This window comes from Drosophila ananassae, chromosome 2L (genome assembly GCF_017639315.1).
Source record: "Drosophila ananassae strain 14024-0371.13 chromosome 2L, ASM1763931v2, whole genome shotgun sequence".
In the NCBI taxonomy this organism is placed as follows: domain Eukaryota; kingdom Metazoa; phylum Arthropoda; class Insecta; order Diptera; family Drosophilidae; genus Drosophila; species Drosophila ananassae.
Window position 1 is genome coordinate 8,780,842 of NC_057927.1, and position 16,012 is coordinate 8,796,853.

Consider the following 16,012-nt stretch of genomic DNA (forward strand, 5'->3'; position numbering starts at 1 on the left):
GTTGGCTACATCCCGGAACTAGGATTGCGAGGGAGAATTCTTCATTATCCTTCAGTATTACATTTTAGGGAAGCGCCAAAAATACCCCAACTTACCTTCACGAAATATGATGTCCAGGGTGGCTCATGGCATTGTTTCAAATATGCGGTCAATACTTCCGAGGCTCGAGGCTTCAACAAAAGGCGGGTAAGCTGCATTTCGGGAATATTTCACTAATTTATTGCATCACAAAAAATAATAACAGAGGCGCGATGCGTTTGTTATGTCGTGGTTGAGCTTTTATCCCAATCAGCTGATTGTATATCGATACAAAAATAGGGATGTGTTGGGCTTAAAAAGAACTATCGATAAAACTGGCGCCTAAATTCAGCTTTTCTATATATTTTCAATTTAAAAAAATAAGCTTTTAAAGATTTCTTAATTTTAGCTCCGGTTTGATTGGAAGAAAAGGTGCCCAGCTGACTGAACACTTCGAATTGGACGAACCAGTGGCCAACGAAGAGCTGCTTCAGTACACACCCGGCTCGCCGGAGCGCAAGGAACTGGAGTCTGCATTACTGGGGGTGCTCAACCGTGTGAAGCACATTCCCATCGTAATCAACGGTCAGGAGTTTTCCGGGGATCATGAACTACAACAGGTGCCTCCCTTCGATCTGTGCCAGCCCATAGCCCGATATAGCCACGCCCACCGCGTGCTAATTCAGTCCGCAATAGAGAAGAGCGTGGAGGCGCAAGAGGCTTGGGACAAGACCAAGTTGAGCGATCGAATCAAAATCTGGGAACGGGCTGCCGAACTAATTTCCGAACAGTATCGCTATAAGATAATTGCAGCCACGATGATCGGCCAGGGGAAGACCCTGCGCCAGGCGGAGATGGATGTGGCTGAACTGGTGGACTTTATGCGATTCACTCCAGCGTTCTTGAGGGATTTGGCGAACTATGAACCTGTTAACGATTGCCCTGACTCCTGCAAGAATACAATGCGGCTGAGAGGACTAACAGGTTGAATATGCTTTTAATTTGTGCTCAGGTTATTAACGATATATCCTTTCAGGATTTGTGGCTGCCATCAGTCCCTTCAACTATACCGGCATAGCTGCCAACTTGGTGTACACTCCAGCTTTGATGGGCAATGCAGTGTTGTGGAAACCCTCAGACTCGGCGATCCTTTCCAACTGGTACGTTTTCAAAGCGATGTTGGAAGCGGGAGTCCCCGAGGGCGTGGTCAATTTTGTGCCCGCCGAAGAGAAGAACTTCGCTAATGTCGTGACCCAACATCCCAAGCTGGCGGGTATTAGTTTCACGGGCACTTCATCTGTGCTGAAAGTATTGTGGCAACTGGTGGCCCAGAACATCAATCAGTATGAGAACTATCCGCGCTTGATAGGCGAGGGCGGCGGCAAGAATTTCCACTTCGTCCACCCGTCAGCCGAACCTGAGACGGCCGTAGCCTGTACTATTCGGGCAGCTTTCGAGTACGCTGGTCAAAAGTGCTCCTCCTGCTCGATGCTGTATGTGCCGGAGTCCCTGTGGGAGGAGAAGATCAAGGAGCCCTTGTTGCAGATCACTTCGTCATTGTACGTGGGCCAAGCCACCTATTGTGACTGCTTTTGCTCGGCAGTGATCAATCGGCGAGCTTACGACCGCATCTTCATGTGGCTCAAGTACATTTCACAGTGCCCCAATTGCCACATCTTGACCGGTGGCAAATGCGACAAGAAGAGAGGCTACTTTGTGGACCCCACAGTGGTGCAGGTTATGGATCTGGACAACCTCATTTGCAAGGAGGAACTTCTGGGCCCCATACTGGGCGTCTATGTTTACCCTGACCACAAACTCGAGGAGACAATGAGCAAGGTGGCCGAGATAAACCACGGCCTGATAGGATCCGTGTTTGCACAGGATACAAACTTCATCCGGGAGGCCTTCGAAGCGTTCAGATTCAATGTGGGTAATCTGAATGTCAATGACAAATCGACCTGCTCCAGGGTGGGTCAGCAGCCCTTCGGAGCGGGTCACGTGACCGGAACCAGTGACAAGTTGGGCAGTCCGCACTCACTTCTGCGGTGGACGTCGCCCCAGGTGATCAAGGAGTCGTACAAGCCACACGTGAACGTCTATTATCCTTACATGCAGGTCAGCGAGCAGTGGAAGTCTAATAGTTCTAAAAAAGATGATATTGTCCATAAGGAACCTTCAGCCTTGGAGGAGGAGGACAAGCCAGTTTCATAAAGCGGGGTAATTGATAATTTCGAATCCGGCGAGTAAGTTTAAAATTTTTGTGCAAAAAAGATAATAAAGTTCTTAGGGACAGTTTTAAAAACAAATTTTGATTTAAATGTCTGAATTTGGAAATGAATCCTGGTGGTCTTGAAAACATTGTCACTTTTAAAAATCAAAATATTTGTAACTCTTCAAAGCTTATGTAAAATGGACGGATTACTTATTTTAATTTCCAGTTTAGTGCTACTTCACTTTCTAGTTCCTACAAGATCCTCTGGCCTGGAACAGACCCCCTGTTTAGTACAAAACCTAGATGGTACGGCTCCAGTACATGTCCAAAGACTCTACGATGCCTACAGAGTTCGGTATAAGGGAGACGCTGATGAGGGAGTCGAAGGTGAGGCCAAAGTGACTGAATCAAAGGATACTGGGGAAATTCGAAGGGACAACCGACATCCTGTGCTGTGGAAGTTTAAGGATCCTTTGGACAAAGATAAGCCTCCCTATGCAGTTCAAATTATCCAATACGAGTCCGTTCCAGTGGAAAAAACATCCGATCATAAGGATGCAAAGGCTTTTGGTAGTTCTTTGAAGAGTGTCGAGAAAGTTAAGGAGTCCCTTGCCAAAGACAAAAATTCTACGCATAATTCGGGGGTGAAAAGCGATAGCTCCAATAATTCGGGAGTGAAGAGCGATAGCTCCAATACCGCACATGTACCACTTGGAAAATGCATACTTGATTTCTACAATCGCAACAAAGAAAAGAAACCTGCGATTGAGAAACCAATTACCCAAAAGATTGTGGATCCATTTATTGATAGCATCAGGGGTCTGGTTGAAAAGGAAAAGCCTCCTGTATGCCTACCGGTGGTTAAATATGAAAACAACTTGGTCCGTCCTCCAGATCCGGGGGAAAAATCAAACAATAATCCTGCCCAGGAGAAAGGAAAGATTAAGGAGCCATCGTATAAAGAGAAACCTCCCTTCTCCCTAACCAAATTCGATTTCACGGACGACAAGGCCTCGTGTTCCGCAAAATGCCCCGGCCGACCGCCAAATCTAAAGGATAGCAATGAGAAGTCCTCCCATTTGATTGTCCTCAAATTGGATGTTCCAGGAAATTTCCAGGAACACCTCAGGACTTTAGTTCCAGGAACATCTCAGGAGCGTGAACCGCCCAAGGACTCTGGAGAGCGGCGCATCCTAGAGCTGAGTCGTATCTACAATGAGATCTTGAAAGCCTGGCAACGACCTAGCCAAATTTTTCCCCCCAAGAAATCAAAGCCAGTTAGCACATCCGGCACCGTAAAGCTCAGCGCCCTCTCAGATCTCTTGGACGTGATTGAGCAACTGGAGCAAACGGATTTGGTTAGCGAACTGGCGGAGAAAATCGGTGAGAGGTTGGAGCCTAATCTAGATAAGAGAATTTTGCACGATAGTCATTTAGTAACGGAAAGTAGAGCTTCGCTGAAAGCCATCTCCAACAACGATCTGACAGGACTCTTTGAGAATATGGAACCTGGCAGTGCGGTCATCGCCTTTAAACGGGTCCTAGCCGATGTAAAGTCAAGGAGCTCCTCGATCAGAGCTGGCGGGCTTTACGACGAGTACAAAAAGGGCTTTTTTCAGCTTTTCAACGATCATAAGTTCCCCAGACAATCACTTCTGACCACTGAAGCGGATTACCCCTTGGACAGCGATTCAAATGAGAAGATGAATGACACAACCCAATGTCTGGTGGCCGATAAGAAAGAAGAAAAGGCTCCTTCCAGAAACATCAACTACCTGAAGGCCCTGGACAACTTTGTCAAACTGAACAGGGAAAGCAACCAGAATGGAGGCCTGAAGCCTTACTTTTTACCCAACTCCAAGAACCGACAATTGGTTTGGAACGAGGTGCCACTAATCAGGCCTGGATTGGGTGACAGCAAGAAAGGACAGAAACTAAAACCTCCTGAAGCACCGATTCAAGGAAAAGGTGATGTCGAAAATGAGAAGGGGGATAGGCCTCTCCAACAAAAAGTTACCCAAAAGGATGAACCTAAAACAGATGAACAGCTAACGAAGACAGAGAAGCTGGAAAAGCCTGGCCCAAAGCTGGAAATCAAATGGGATGAAGATGTTGGTACAAAAACCAAAACTGAATCAGATGAATGTTCATCACAAAGCTCTACTAAATTACTCGCTAGCAAAATGAATCCTTGGCCCGATCTCTCATCCAGCATAGATCCTGACAAAATTGTGACTGGAATGAAAGCCATTAAACATTCGAACTTTTTCAACCTGTTCAATGAGTACGAGAACCAAATGGACAACCTGCATCAGGCTCTGAAAACGAAGCAAAGCTGGTGGAAGGAGGTCATTGAGAAAGCCAAGGTTCCCAAAACAAACACGAAGAGGCAGAGTCTTACACAGGGCGAAAGTGGGCAGATCCTGCCAGTGCCATTTCCCGAAGTCCTAGTTAATCAGGTCACTCCTCCTGTGAGCACCAATATGATCGATAATGTGGCCACCCAAATGAATTTGTCCCCTTTGGAAGTGGCCCAAAGAATTGTGGGAAATAGTCCAAATGTTGGAGACGCACGTCTAGGATTTGGGCCAACACGCCTGCAGCCGATACCGGCAGGTTAGCTTACAAAAATTATATCATTCGTTTACTAAATAAATTTCTTTTGAAAGCAAACCAAATGTTTGTTCCCAAGGGACTTGAAATGGTGTTCCCGTCTTCATCTCCTCAGATTTGTCAGGCTCAGGGATGCCAGCAACAGGATCAGCAGGGGATGTCGCCAATTCTGGACAAGATTCTGGAACGTTTGGAGACGATTCAGGCCACTAAATGCAATCAATCAGAAGAAGAGGTCAAGAAGCTGTCATGCTGTTTTGTGGATCCAGCTGATGGTTTAACTTTAAAATTTAATAATTTGTAACTTACTTATAAATTTCCTACTCCAGGCTCTCCCTGTGACCTCAATGGATCCTGGGAGTCCCCAGTCCTAGGAGTCCGCATAAACATACAAACCAATCAAGTAGAGGCCCCCGTGGAGGAAAAAAAGGGCTGCTTCACTTCAAAAAAGAGGAAATCCCGAGACATCCCCGATATCCAAAGATTTCTACGAACTTGCGTCAAGATAAACACGACGCACATCAAAAATGATTTAAAAAATCCAACTTTCACAGGAATTCCGCTGAACATCAGTGTGCAGGAGACCGTGCCTCCTAGAGTTCACGAGCTGATGGATAATATAAAGGATTGGCAATTTTCGGGGCATGCCCTCATGATCCAGGGTGGACCCGTTTCACTCTCCTTCCGCCAGATGAATTCCAGCCTGATTGGTCATTTTGTTGGCTATTGTCGCACTTGCGGCTGTGTGGACACAATTTTTGGATCCTGGACCTTCTGCCGTCCATCTCGGGACTGCCAGGACATCAGCATGTCGATTGTGGACCGACGGGACATGCTGCGGCGCTACAGCATGGATGAGCGGAGGAAGAATCGCGTCAAGGAGCAGCTCTATCATAGGAGCAAGTTTGCCAAAATGGAAAAGAAACGAGTGCGAGATGAGCAACAAATGATTCAAACACCCTATTCAGGGAGCAAACTCTAAAATATTGTTTTTATCATATTTCTTTTTTTATAAAATTTCATTATGATTTCTTTTGAATTTTTTTAGTAGTTCTATTTGTGATTCATAAAAAACATTTATATTTTTATTTTCATAATCTTGTATCTGATTATTATTAAGAATGGCCTTTCCGAAAGAAGTTCCATTAATGATTCATAAAATATATTTTCTAATTTCTGTTTTATTGTTTACTAACTTAATTACCTTAAACTTATTACTTTTTTTTAAGTTTTAATGCCTTTGTTGATTCTGTTGGCTCGAAATAAAGGACATCGTGTAGGGAATAGATCGCAGAACGCAGAGCTCACACATTTGGAAATCAAGCTTGCACTTCCTTAACTCATCCACGGTGTAGTCCATAATGCGGCTCCTGGTTTCCTCGTCGCTAATACACTCCAAGCGCTTCTCTACCTTGTGCATGAGAGTGTATGCTTGGGGAAAGTGGATCAGGTCGATCGGCCAAACAATGACACCATCATCCAGAGACTTCTCCGAGCTGAATCTGGCTCTGGCCAGACATGAGTTTAGGGCCAGTGCAGATAGAAACACGATTATTGGAGTGCAACGCATTGCAACGGCAAAAGTTTAATGTGAACTGTGAGTTTTAAAATTTTTACTCTGATGTTTATTCATCCCTAGCTGGACCAAATCACATTACGTTTGCAAAATTACTTAGAATCTGCGAACTGCTCGTAATCAGAGCATCTACTAACCAACACACTTTCTCAATTACAATTGAACTAATGAGTAATCATTATTCAATAAGCTAAACACTTATTTGAATTTGCAAACTTTGAATAATATGTTTTGACCTTTTTAGTAAAATCATTCATTCCTAGGCTTCACTATCACTTCCTCTGCGATAGTAAAAATATTTACAAAGTGAACAAAATCAACTATATTTCTGATAAGGCTTTTAATGATAATTGAGATTTTCCCAGTCTCCTAAGACTGGGTCGCTCTTAAAGTTTAAACGGAGCTGTAGTTTAATATAGTACAAATCGTTCAACGTATACCGTTAAAAATCTTTAAAGGTCTTCCACTCAAGGATCGGACTAAAATTGAAAAGATATAGACATCGCTGTGGGCCATATAAGCCGTTCCCCCGCGTCTGTCCAAACTCAAGGGGTCAAGGGGAAAATGGGCACAAAATCGATTAAAAATTGTATTTCTGGAGTTTTCATGCATAAAGGTAGGGAATTTATCTGCATGAAAACTGAAAAACATATAGGCATCTCTGTGGACCCTATATGTGGGGCTCCCAGGCATTTCCAGATTTTCAAGGGGGTCCATGGGAAAATTTAACAAAAAATCGATGTAAATATTGTGTCTAAGATTATAATGCAGATTGAGAGAGAATCGATATACAAATCGTTTAAGGTATTCCCCTCAAGGATCGGATGAAAACTAAAAAAGATACAGGCATCGCTGTGGGCCATATATGGGGCTCCCAGGCATTTCCTGATTTTCAAGGGGGTCCATGGGAAAATTTAACAAAAAATGTAATTTTAAGTTAAATTGGAGTTTTTTAAGCAGTGCAAAAGGAACTCCTTTCACATGTCTTTAGTGGTATTGAGAAGAATGGCTTAAAATTAATTTCAATCAGTTTAATTTCAATTTAAAATCATTTTCTACGAATTACGTTGGTTTTCAATGATATTCTAGCATGTTTGTATCTGTTTTTATGTTAATCAATTTACTTTTAAGCTATTTATGTGATACATTTATTATATTTAATAGTATAAGTAGGCACTACTTGTGTATGCACTACAAATTTCTGCATAGCTTAATGTACAAAATAGACTTTAAAAAATATTTAAAAATTGTAAAATCCAAATTTTTATTTCTTTATTTTTCCAGTTATCCAGTCAGCAACTTCCTATAGGGTGAAAAAGGTAAAAAAAAATCAAAAAAGGAGGGAAACTAAGCAACAAACCTGAATGCCATCACCCGTTTCCACAGAACATTCCTTGATGGCCCATTCACGGCCCTCCAGGCGATCCAAGCCCATCAAGTCAACTACAGTGGAGGTGGGCAGGGATCCAATGGTGTCCTTTTTATTGGAAATAATAAGCAAGGGAGCTTTCTGTAGCTCCTCGTGCAAAAGGACATCGCACAGGACGCAACGAGCCTCGCCAAGGCGCACCCCATCCTTACTGTCTATGACAAAAATCTAAGAAGGTGGCTATAAAATCGCTTTAAAGTTTAAAATATTGAGAATTTCTTACCAAGACCTTTGCTTTTTGGTAATAATCGGGCCAAACTTGCCGGTTCTTGAGTTCCCCATTTAAATCCCACAACTGGAGCTTTGATTTATTCACCTTGAAAGTCCATTCGGAGGCTTCTTTGGTTGATTCCTTCGACTGAAATATAATCTTGTAGATTATTGATCTACAAATAAAAAAATATCGATTCTTACAGCTCCATTTAAGATTCCCGCAAGGCGAGTTGTTAGAGTGGTTTTGCCGGCATTGTCTAGTCCCAATATGAGAAGACTGGATCCTTGGGAGCTGAAGGGCAGCACTTTCTTGATAAGCGAAACGGGCCCGTGAAAGCACATTGGAATGAAATTGATTGGAGTCGAGGTGTACAAATCGGCTACAGTCTAGGTAAATTTTTACGAAGTTGTGGGGTTCGAATGATTGGAAATACAAAGCCTTCTGGGATTTATCGTTTAAACTTTAAAGCACATATCCAGCTTATAAGAAGTTAATTTACGTATATTTATGATTTCGATCTTAAGAGCTACACTTAGGAGCTACAAAACACAATTCAACAGGCGAGGATTAAGATTACTTCTTCATGTTTTTGCAGACCCAGTCCATGCCCTCCTTGAGACCGGTGCCATCAGTGGCAGTGCAGGCTTTGATCTCCCAAGTACGTCCTTGCAGCTGAACCAGACTCATCTTCTCAGCCACCTCGGAGGCACTCATGGCGTCGGGCATGTCCTGCTTGTTGGCGAAAATCAGCACAGGGACCTGCTTCAGTCGGTTGTCCATCAACATCTCAAATAATTCGCTGCCCGCCTCCGGAAGTCGAGTCCGGTCAGTACAATCAATTACATAGATCTAAAAATAGAAAATTTCCGGTTATTCAAAGAATTTTTACTTAGGAAAGCGCCTACCAAAACATCTGTATTGGCAAAATAGTTTTTCCAATACGGCCGGATCTTCCACTGACCCCCAATGTCCCAAACATTCAGCTTGAATCCATCGGCTGCCACGGACTTGATGTTAAATCCCGCCGTGGGCGTTACCTGCGGGGGTTCACTCCTTATTTTATGGGACAAAAGCGAACGGAGCTCGCACAAAGGCAGCATCGAACAAAGGCAGTTCGCAGCTTTTTTCATACGAACCGTGGTTATGTCCTCCGAAGCCAGTTGCTTCAGGATTGTCGTCTTGCCAGCGTTGTCCAGTCCGAGGAGCAGGATGCGAGCCTCCTTCTCAGGGTTAGGTCGCAGCTTACGCAGCAGCGAAAGGAGACCCTAAATCGTATTGAGTATTGATAATATAATGTAACGATAAATATAAAAGAATTTAACTAATAAATTTGTTGTAAAAAAATGCTTAAAGAAATATTTAAAAGTCAAGAACCAAAAAAAAGTATTTTAACATAAAAAATGTATGGGTAAAGTCGAAGTGATACCCAATAACACAAAAATTCGTTGGGTTTGTGTGTTCGAAAGTATTAAACACTTTTATATATAAATTATTTAGTTAAAATATTTAAATATGCGCGCCAAAGTCTGGCAGCTTTCTTTCACACAGTGTTAGAGGTTGCAGTAAGTTTCAAATTTCGACTAAAATACGGGTTGCGCAAAAAAAAGCTCTTGGTCACACTTCAAAAAACGCGGGCATATAGGTTTAATTATTAGTTTATTTATATTTACGAGAATATTCACAACGATATATCGCGGAAATGGAAATAGGCAGAGTCCGGCAAAGCCAAAGTTCTGCAAAATTTTGGAAAGTTTGTCAGCAAAAAGAAAACCGAAGGATAAGGTAGTACAACTGTTGTGTTTTGTTCACAGCCGTTCCCATAACAACCGATCGCGGAACAAAAATAAACTAATAATTAGCTGTTACGGCATACAGAGATAACCTACCATCCTATATAGTCCACTTAATTACGGAAACACTGGCACCCGCAAGATTTTTACAATCGGCACTGCACCACAATTCAGTGGATAACCTGGAGAGGCGTCTTTTGGTGAAGAGGTCAGGTAAACTCAGGTAAGTCGAAAGCAACCACCAAACACAACATCACAGGTTCAGCGCCGTCCAGCAACTAAACAAATTCTCGCAACGCTCCAACAAATTCCAGCAACAACAAGGCGTCGCCTGCGCAACCGCTGCCAACCACTGCAGGAGGAGGAGGAGGTGGAGCTGGGGAAGGTGGGGGTGGTGCGAGGGTCAGGAACGAAATTGGAACGGGAAGATGCGACGACTGCTATTTACGGGTTTCAACGCATTTGGCCAGCATGAATTTGTAACCGGCGACACCGACAGCGCTGCCGGCTTCAGAGGTTTGTAAGCGGCAACAAAAGCCAACGGCGATCACTTAATTATATGTACAGTAGTCTTTCTATGACAAGAACCCCTGCAGCTTATTTCAAAACGAATGTATATTTCAAGACTGATTGGCATTAGGCAGCTTTACCTGTACTGAGCATACTAATCACTTAAGATTTTATTACAGAAATAAATGCGCCACTGTCAGAACAAAACCAGTGCACGATTTCGGTCGGCTGGCGGTATTCCGCCCTCGCCTTGGGCCGGAAGTTGTATATGCGTGGGCTTCTTGAGTTCGAACCCCACGAGTGCGTGACCCTCGAAGCGGTGGACAACATTAAAGCCCTGGCCGCCGGCGAAGCCTACTGTTTGGTGCTACTTCACAGCGGTCAGCTGTACAGGGTTTCAATCAAAATTAAAACGGAACTGCAGGCCGTACGCCTGGAAGCTCCGCCCCGACCAAATTCGGCGACAAAGCGTTCTATTTTTGGGACAACCAAGGCCCAACCCGGATCGCCGATTGTCGAGCACATTGCCTGCGGATCTCACATGAACGTAGCTGTCAGCTCGGAAAACGCCGTCTACAGTATTCCCAGCTGCCTGCACCAGTTTCCCGGTCGCCAGTTTCGGGTAAAGCAGCTGGAATGTGGTCACGAGCACGCCGTGCTCCTGAGCAGAAACGGTGACGTCTACACCTGGGGAAACGGACTGTACGTAAATGCCTCCAATTGTAATATCAATATTTGCAATCAATTTAAGCAAAAAAGTTGATATTATAAGTAAATAACTAAAAACCAAACTTAAATGTAAGGTTCTGAAACTAAAAACTGGAATATTTCTTAGTAGGATATTCAAAAGTATACAAACATTAACCCAAACCCTAATTACCATCTTATTTATAAAAATTTTTCGTGATTTTTTGCACAACTGTGATAATTTTCAGACGTGGACAATTGGGCCAGAGCGTTTTAAAGACGGAGGAGACTCCGCATTTACTGGAGGCGCTAGCAGGCATTAAGGTACGATTTATAAAGACTGAACAAATATATAACGTTCTTATCATGGCTATCATTCTCGAATTCGTCCAACAGATAACCCGCATTGCTGCCGGCGGTTGGCACAGTGCAGCCATATCCGCCTTCGGAGACCTCTACACCTGGGGACTGAACTGCAGCGGCCAGCTGGGCATACGCGTGATGAAACCCGGCGGATTGCTAAAGGAGCCCACTGTATACCCGCTGCCCCAGTTGCACGATCTGCCCGAGTGCAGCTGCTCCAAAAACCAGGAGAGTAGCAGCGATGACTGTGCACCACTGAGGGTATTTGCCGGTTCGCGTCACACACTGCTGATTCGACGCTGTGGGGGGCTATGGGTCAGCGGTTGGAGCAAGTATGGCCAGTTGGGCAAGAGGTCTGACCGGCAGGTGGAATTTCTGGATGCCTTTCAGGCTCTGGAGAGAATAAGATTGAGTCAAGAGACTGATCAAATTATTTGTGGTCCGTGGGCCACGCTGCTTTGTGTGGAATCATAAAATAAAGTGATGTTAAAATTGTAGGAACCTAATAAATAGAAGTTCTATGTTAAGTCATTAAGTTTCTATGAATGATTACTCATTTATATCGAACGCCAAGAGAATTCTTTAATTCTTTAGGTAATAACCGCCTCGTGCATGATGTTCGTCACCTACGTAAACTGCCGTCCACAGCGACTTAACTGATGTAATCTACATCGTTCAAGCTCTTCTTACATAGCAAAGACACAAACCAGTATGTAGAAAATACAGCTTGGTATTTGGCGGAAAAATGTGTTTTTTCAAAAAATTAAATTTAGATAGAATGAGAACGTCATATCAGAATTATATCAGAATAATAGGCATTGGAATAAACTTTTTACTGTACATTTCGGAAAAGGCAAAATTGGTAAAAATATATTAACAGAGCTTCAGAACGAGGTGGTGACTCTGAGTATTCAGAACTGTGTATGGCGTAAGTTCAAATGGGAATATAGTCTTATCCCTACTGTCCCAATGTCCTAATGTCAGTAGTCCTAGCATTTTTTACATTCTGTTCTGGCGCCTGGCGGTGCAAGTTCTCTATCCCTACGCCTACATGGATTGCTCCCTGCAGGACGCTCTGGCAAATGAGCAGCTGGTGTGGAGCAAGGGGGACCGCTTGGAGCAGCAGATGCTGGCTATGATGCGGGAATCGTTTCGAACCACAATCATGCTCGTGATGATGATGGAGATGATGCACACCCTGGACGCAGCTCTAAATCTGCCTATTGCCCTGATTGGCAGACCCTAGCCAAGGCAGTACTTCGCATCCAAAAAACCTATTCCCTCCGAGACTGATCTATGAACCATCTCCCCCTTTCCTAGTCCCCACTTGGTTTATTGCCCATCAAAAGTCAACAGACTGCCGGCGGCACTCAAATAATTTCGCCTTGGGGTAGGACCGCCATTGTGCCGTCGTTGGACCTCGCCGTCGTCGTCGTCGTCGTCGCTGCCCATTTAATCAGTAAATTTTATTTTTAAAAATGTTATTAAACAATATTTGCCTTTGCAAAAGTAAGGCGTGCACAGTGCAATAAACTTTTCAGCACTTGGGCCTCTCGATGACGAACCGACTGACTAATTGACTGACTGAACGACCGCTTGATTGACCGACTGAATAAAATCAGAACGTCTGAAGTTGGGTATTTTCTTTGTTTTAACTTTAACGCCGACTCGCCGATTAATTTGATTTCGTGGAAGTGCGTAGCTCCGTCGAAGGTTTCCGCTGGAATTTTCTACCAGGCATATCGGCTATATTGATTGCAGTTTAAACTATTCAATCGGAAACCTTATAAAGGGGAAATTTCTGGAGTACATATAGAGGATTATAGGCTTCCTTATCATATACAAGGCGGTTATGGGTTTTTTTTTATTATTATTTTTCCAACAAAAACTTTGAAGATATGGTGTTCCTTTCCCTTTCGTGGCAAAGTCATGGTAAAGTAGGCCAGGTTTATCTAAGGGTTTTCTTAATGACTTTTTTAATATACATATATATTTTTTTGGTTATTAATTACAATAACTGATTTTACTTTATTTGATTAATAGTTTATAAGGCTAGGGATATGCTCAAATAGTAAATTTGAGGATTAACTTTAAAATGAGAATTATGAATAATTTATTTGTATTTTTTTAAATAGATTCTACGGTATTGTAGCGCCCCAAGTCGTCACCACTGCCCCGAACAATTATAAATCCCTATATATATGTGCGTTCAAGATTCTATAGGCGAATATTGCACTGTGTGGTCTCCGAGTGAGTTCAACGCTTTTATGTTATTTGCCAAATGAAAAAGTAAAAAACAAATGTTTATCTTATAATGTACTGTGAGGCAGAGGAGTTCAGTTGAGTTCTGGTGCGTAAATAGGCTTTGCTTTTGGGCTTTGCTTGTTCATTTTATGGGCGATTTGGTTGGCAAACTTTGTTATCGACGAAAAGGAAGAGTTTTCCCGGCGGGAAGAGGGGAGTGGCAGGCGTTGCCTTGTCACTTTTAGGCCGCAAAACTATTTGCACCTAGAAATTGCCACCGCAGGGTGGCTACGGGAGCGAGAAGTGAAGATCAGCGGCGGAGAAGAGAGGTCTGAAATGGGTTCAAGCGCCTCCATCAAAGCAACAGCTTATCAGGGAGCCACTGCAGCAGCAACTTGAACCACTCGAAGCCCCGCCAATGGTCGAAAAGTGCTAATTGTGAGCACCTCCCGTAGCTCTCCCGCCTGCTCTCCTCCCACAGGGGTTTTCGTTACTCGAAAATTGCACTTCATGCGTGCCAGCAGACGCCAAAGTTTCAACAGAACTCAGTCAATCATAACCGAAAAAAGCGCCAAGAAGCAGGAGAAGTACACTCCGGTTTGGAGTTGTCTGCGTTCAGGGATTGGATGGTGTTTGTACATGTGTTTGCCTTCTGTCCGGACTCCGGAGTCCGGAGGGGAGATCCCTCAAAGTGCGTGCCACTTGGCATGCAACACTGAGCCACCAGTAGCACCAGTAGTAGATCCAAATCTACAAACATACATGAATCGCATATCAAATTTTAATAAATTTAGACATTAAAATGTTAAATCTATCTCTTTAGTAGAGTAATTGGGGTAGATATCTTCCTAGTTAAATACCATTTTCAAGATTATGCCTTTTCGAATTTCCACTGTATGTTTTTTGGATTCTTTTCATGTAGTTTGCAAAGCAGTCATCGCCTGGTCGAGCCTAAGCCCCTTCCCTGACCCACCTTGGCGCTTGCCGTGTGCGTGTGTTTGCACTTCTGTTCGAGCCCTCAGCCTATTTGCTTTTGGGCGTACATTGAACCGCAAGAACCCAACACAGCCCCCGACTAATCATCACTTTGTTGTTGCGTTAATGACTCGCCTTGGATTTTCCGGCTCCGACTCCGACTCCCTTTGGAGCTTCCCATTTAGGTGAATGCAAAAATGGAAGCAGAGCTGGAGAGCTGGTGTTCCCAAAACGTTTTGGCATCCCAAATGGATGGGCCAGAGGGGAGGGGCCTCAGCCCTATCCCTATCACTCAAAGTGCCATAAAAATTATGCATGAATGTATTTGCTTCATTTCTCCATGCCCACCTCCTGCCCCGGCACTTTCCTGCCTGGCCAAATATAAAAAAGTGCCGCACCCCCTCGACTAGCCAAAAAAAATGCAAAAAACATATAGAAAAGGAGAACGAAAGTACGAAAATGAAACGAATGCAGCAGCGTCGCATTTTTACGGCTCCATTCATGTGACGACGGAAGTGTCAAGTGGCTGTTGGCAACTCGTCGTCGACAAGCAACTCCCCTGCCCCTTGAAATCCCCACCCATCCGCCTGCCGCCTGCCGCCCACTTTTTTACACAGAACACAAATTCCCATTCATTTCTGGACTAGAATTTTATATTTCCAATAATAACTGTGCGTATACGTAATGTTAGTTTATGTTTAATGAATAATTAATTAATTAATCACAAAGTCTATCCTATCACAATGAAAACTAATCAATATGGGATTCATGTGATTTTTCTTTGAATACGTATACTTAATATTTTTTGGCAGTACTTCTCAACGTGTAGGGGCGTCCTTTTCGTCAACGTCGCCTCTCTGCATCGAAAATGCCGTTATTGTTGCCAGTTGTCTACATGCTCTATGCTCCCATGTACATCACATCACATCGGATGCCCCTGCTATCCCCTTCCCTTTGCCTCGACCTGACCTCCGACCCATTCCCCCAGTGTCTACGTGTACCCAAGTTGCATTCGGCCTCTCTTTCGCTCCCTCTATCCCCCCATATGGCCCATCTGGCCCATCTGGCCCATCTGCCCCATCCTCCCACCCCTTTCTCAGGCGTCTGTCGTCGAGTGGGCAAACTTTTTAGCGTATGCATGTGTTGGTTTTTTCGTTTAGCTTCCCATTTTTTCTCACATTTTCCCCATTTTTGCATTTTTTGTGTGTACTTTGCTTCATTTTTCTATGCCCTTCATTTAGCCGGCTTTGTTCTTTTTGGGGTACAGTTGTGCTCGTAGGGTTAAGTAGCCCTCCTCCGACATGGACGAATAAGTAGCTGAAGGTTTCGGAACATTTTGGTAGGGGGTATTGTGTTGTTTTTCCAGAAAAGAAATCTT

The 16,012-nt window shown here is 43.7% G+C and overlaps 7 protein-coding genes across 13 annotated transcripts in view; 4 read left to right on the plus strand and 3 right to left on the minus strand.

Annotated features, from left to right (window-relative positions):
* Nucleotides 1-50: 50 nt before the first annotated feature.
* LOC6500830 (delta-1-pyrroline-5-carboxylate dehydrogenase, mitochondrial) lies at nt 51-2,327 on the plus strand. 2 transcript variants are annotated; one of them, XM_001953963.4, is made up of 3 exons: nt 51-186; nt 428-1,002; nt 1,055-2,327. In XM_001953963.4, exons 1-3 carry the CDS (start codon nt 107-109, stop codon nt 2,230-2,232), a joined length of 1,833 nt encoding a protein of 610 aa, XP_001953999.1. In that variant the 5' UTR covers nt 51-106; the 3' UTR covers nt 2,233-2,327. The 2 variants fall into 2 exon arrangements, with proteins under 2 accessions (XP_001953999.1, XP_014766749.1); XM_014911263.3 differs by having other exon boundaries at nt 84-186; nt 413-1,002.
* Nucleotides 2,328-2,360: 33 nt separating this feature from the next.
* Nucleotides 2,361-5,872, plus strand: LOC6500831. Its single transcript, XM_001953964.4, has 3 exons — nt 2,361-4,849; nt 4,903-5,121; nt 5,176-5,872. The coding sequence occupies exons 1-3, from the start codon at nt 2,431-2,433 to the stop codon at nt 5,826-5,828; spliced, it is 3,291 nt and encodes a 1,096-aa protein (XP_001954000.1). The 5' UTR covers nt 2,361-2,430; the 3' UTR covers nt 5,829-5,872.
* Nucleotides 5,873-5,909: 37 nt separating this feature from the next.
* LOC6502636 lies at nt 5,910-6,487 on the minus strand. Its single transcript, XM_001953965.4, has one exon. The coding sequence runs from the start codon at nt 6,414-6,416 to the stop codon at nt 6,078-6,080; it is 339 nt and encodes a 112-aa protein (XP_001954001.1). The 5' UTR covers nt 6,417-6,487; the 3' UTR covers nt 5,910-6,077.
* A 1,059-nt stretch (nt 6,488-7,546) lies between these two features.
* On the minus strand, nt 7,547-8,501 carry LOC6499747 (ADP-ribosylation factor-like protein 3). Its single transcript, XM_001953966.4, has 4 exons — nt 8,266-8,501; nt 8,075-8,209; nt 7,783-8,019; nt 7,547-7,725 (listed from the first exon to the last, which is right to left on the minus strand). The coding sequence occupies exons 1-4, from the start codon at nt 8,404-8,406 to the stop codon at nt 7,687-7,689; spliced, it is 552 nt and encodes a 183-aa protein (XP_001954002.1). The 5' UTR covers nt 8,407-8,501; the 3' UTR covers nt 7,547-7,686.
* A 44-nt stretch (nt 8,502-8,545) lies between these two features.
* The window catches only part of LOC6499746 (ADP-ribosylation factor-like protein 3), a 61,768-nt gene continuing 54,301 nt past the window's right edge, over nt 8,546-16,012 (minus strand). The window contains exons 1-4 of one of the 3 annotated variants that reach the window (XM_044714109.1): nt 11,246-11,354; nt 9,202-9,330; nt 8,971-9,102; nt 8,546-8,914 (exon numbers count right to left, since the gene is read on the minus strand). In XM_044714109.1, coding sequence (XP_044570044.1) covers nt 8,639-8,914; nt 8,971-9,102; nt 9,202-9,330; nt 11,246-11,248 — 540 coding nt within the window. In that variant the 5' untranslated portion in view covers nt 11,249-11,354 and the 3' untranslated portion in view covers nt 8,546-8,638. Of the gene's footprint in view, nt 8,915-8,970; nt 9,103-9,201; nt 9,331-9,951; nt 10,091-11,245; nt 11,355-16,012 lie in introns of those variants that run through there. The other 2 variants (XM_001953967.4, XM_044714110.1) reach the window with 2 other exon arrangements.
* LOC6500832 (RCC1 domain-containing protein 1) lies at nt 10,238-11,942 on the plus strand. Its single transcript, XM_032455391.2, has 4 exons — nt 10,238-10,371; nt 10,545-11,067; nt 11,301-11,376; nt 11,449-11,942. Exons 1-4 carry the CDS (start codon nt 10,284-10,286, stop codon nt 11,887-11,889), a joined length of 1,128 nt encoding a protein of 375 aa, XP_032311282.1. The 5' UTR covers nt 10,238-10,283; the 3' UTR covers nt 11,890-11,942.
* Nucleotides 12,201-13,055, plus strand: LOC6500833. 4 transcript variants are annotated; one of them, XM_044714111.1, is made up of 3 exons: nt 12,201-12,343; nt 12,403-12,669; nt 12,736-13,055. In XM_044714111.1, the coding sequence occupies exons 1-2, from the start codon at nt 12,339-12,341 to the stop codon at nt 12,659-12,661; spliced, it is 264 nt and encodes an 87-aa protein (XP_044570046.1). In that variant the 5' UTR covers nt 12,201-12,338; the 3' UTR covers nt 12,662-12,669; nt 12,736-13,055. The 4 variants fall into 4 exon arrangements, with proteins under 4 accessions (XP_044570046.1, XP_001954005.1, XP_014766751.1 ...); XM_014911265.3 differs by having other exon boundaries at nt 12,208-12,343; nt 12,400-12,669; XM_001953969.4 differs by having other exon boundaries at nt 12,202-12,343; nt 12,403-13,055.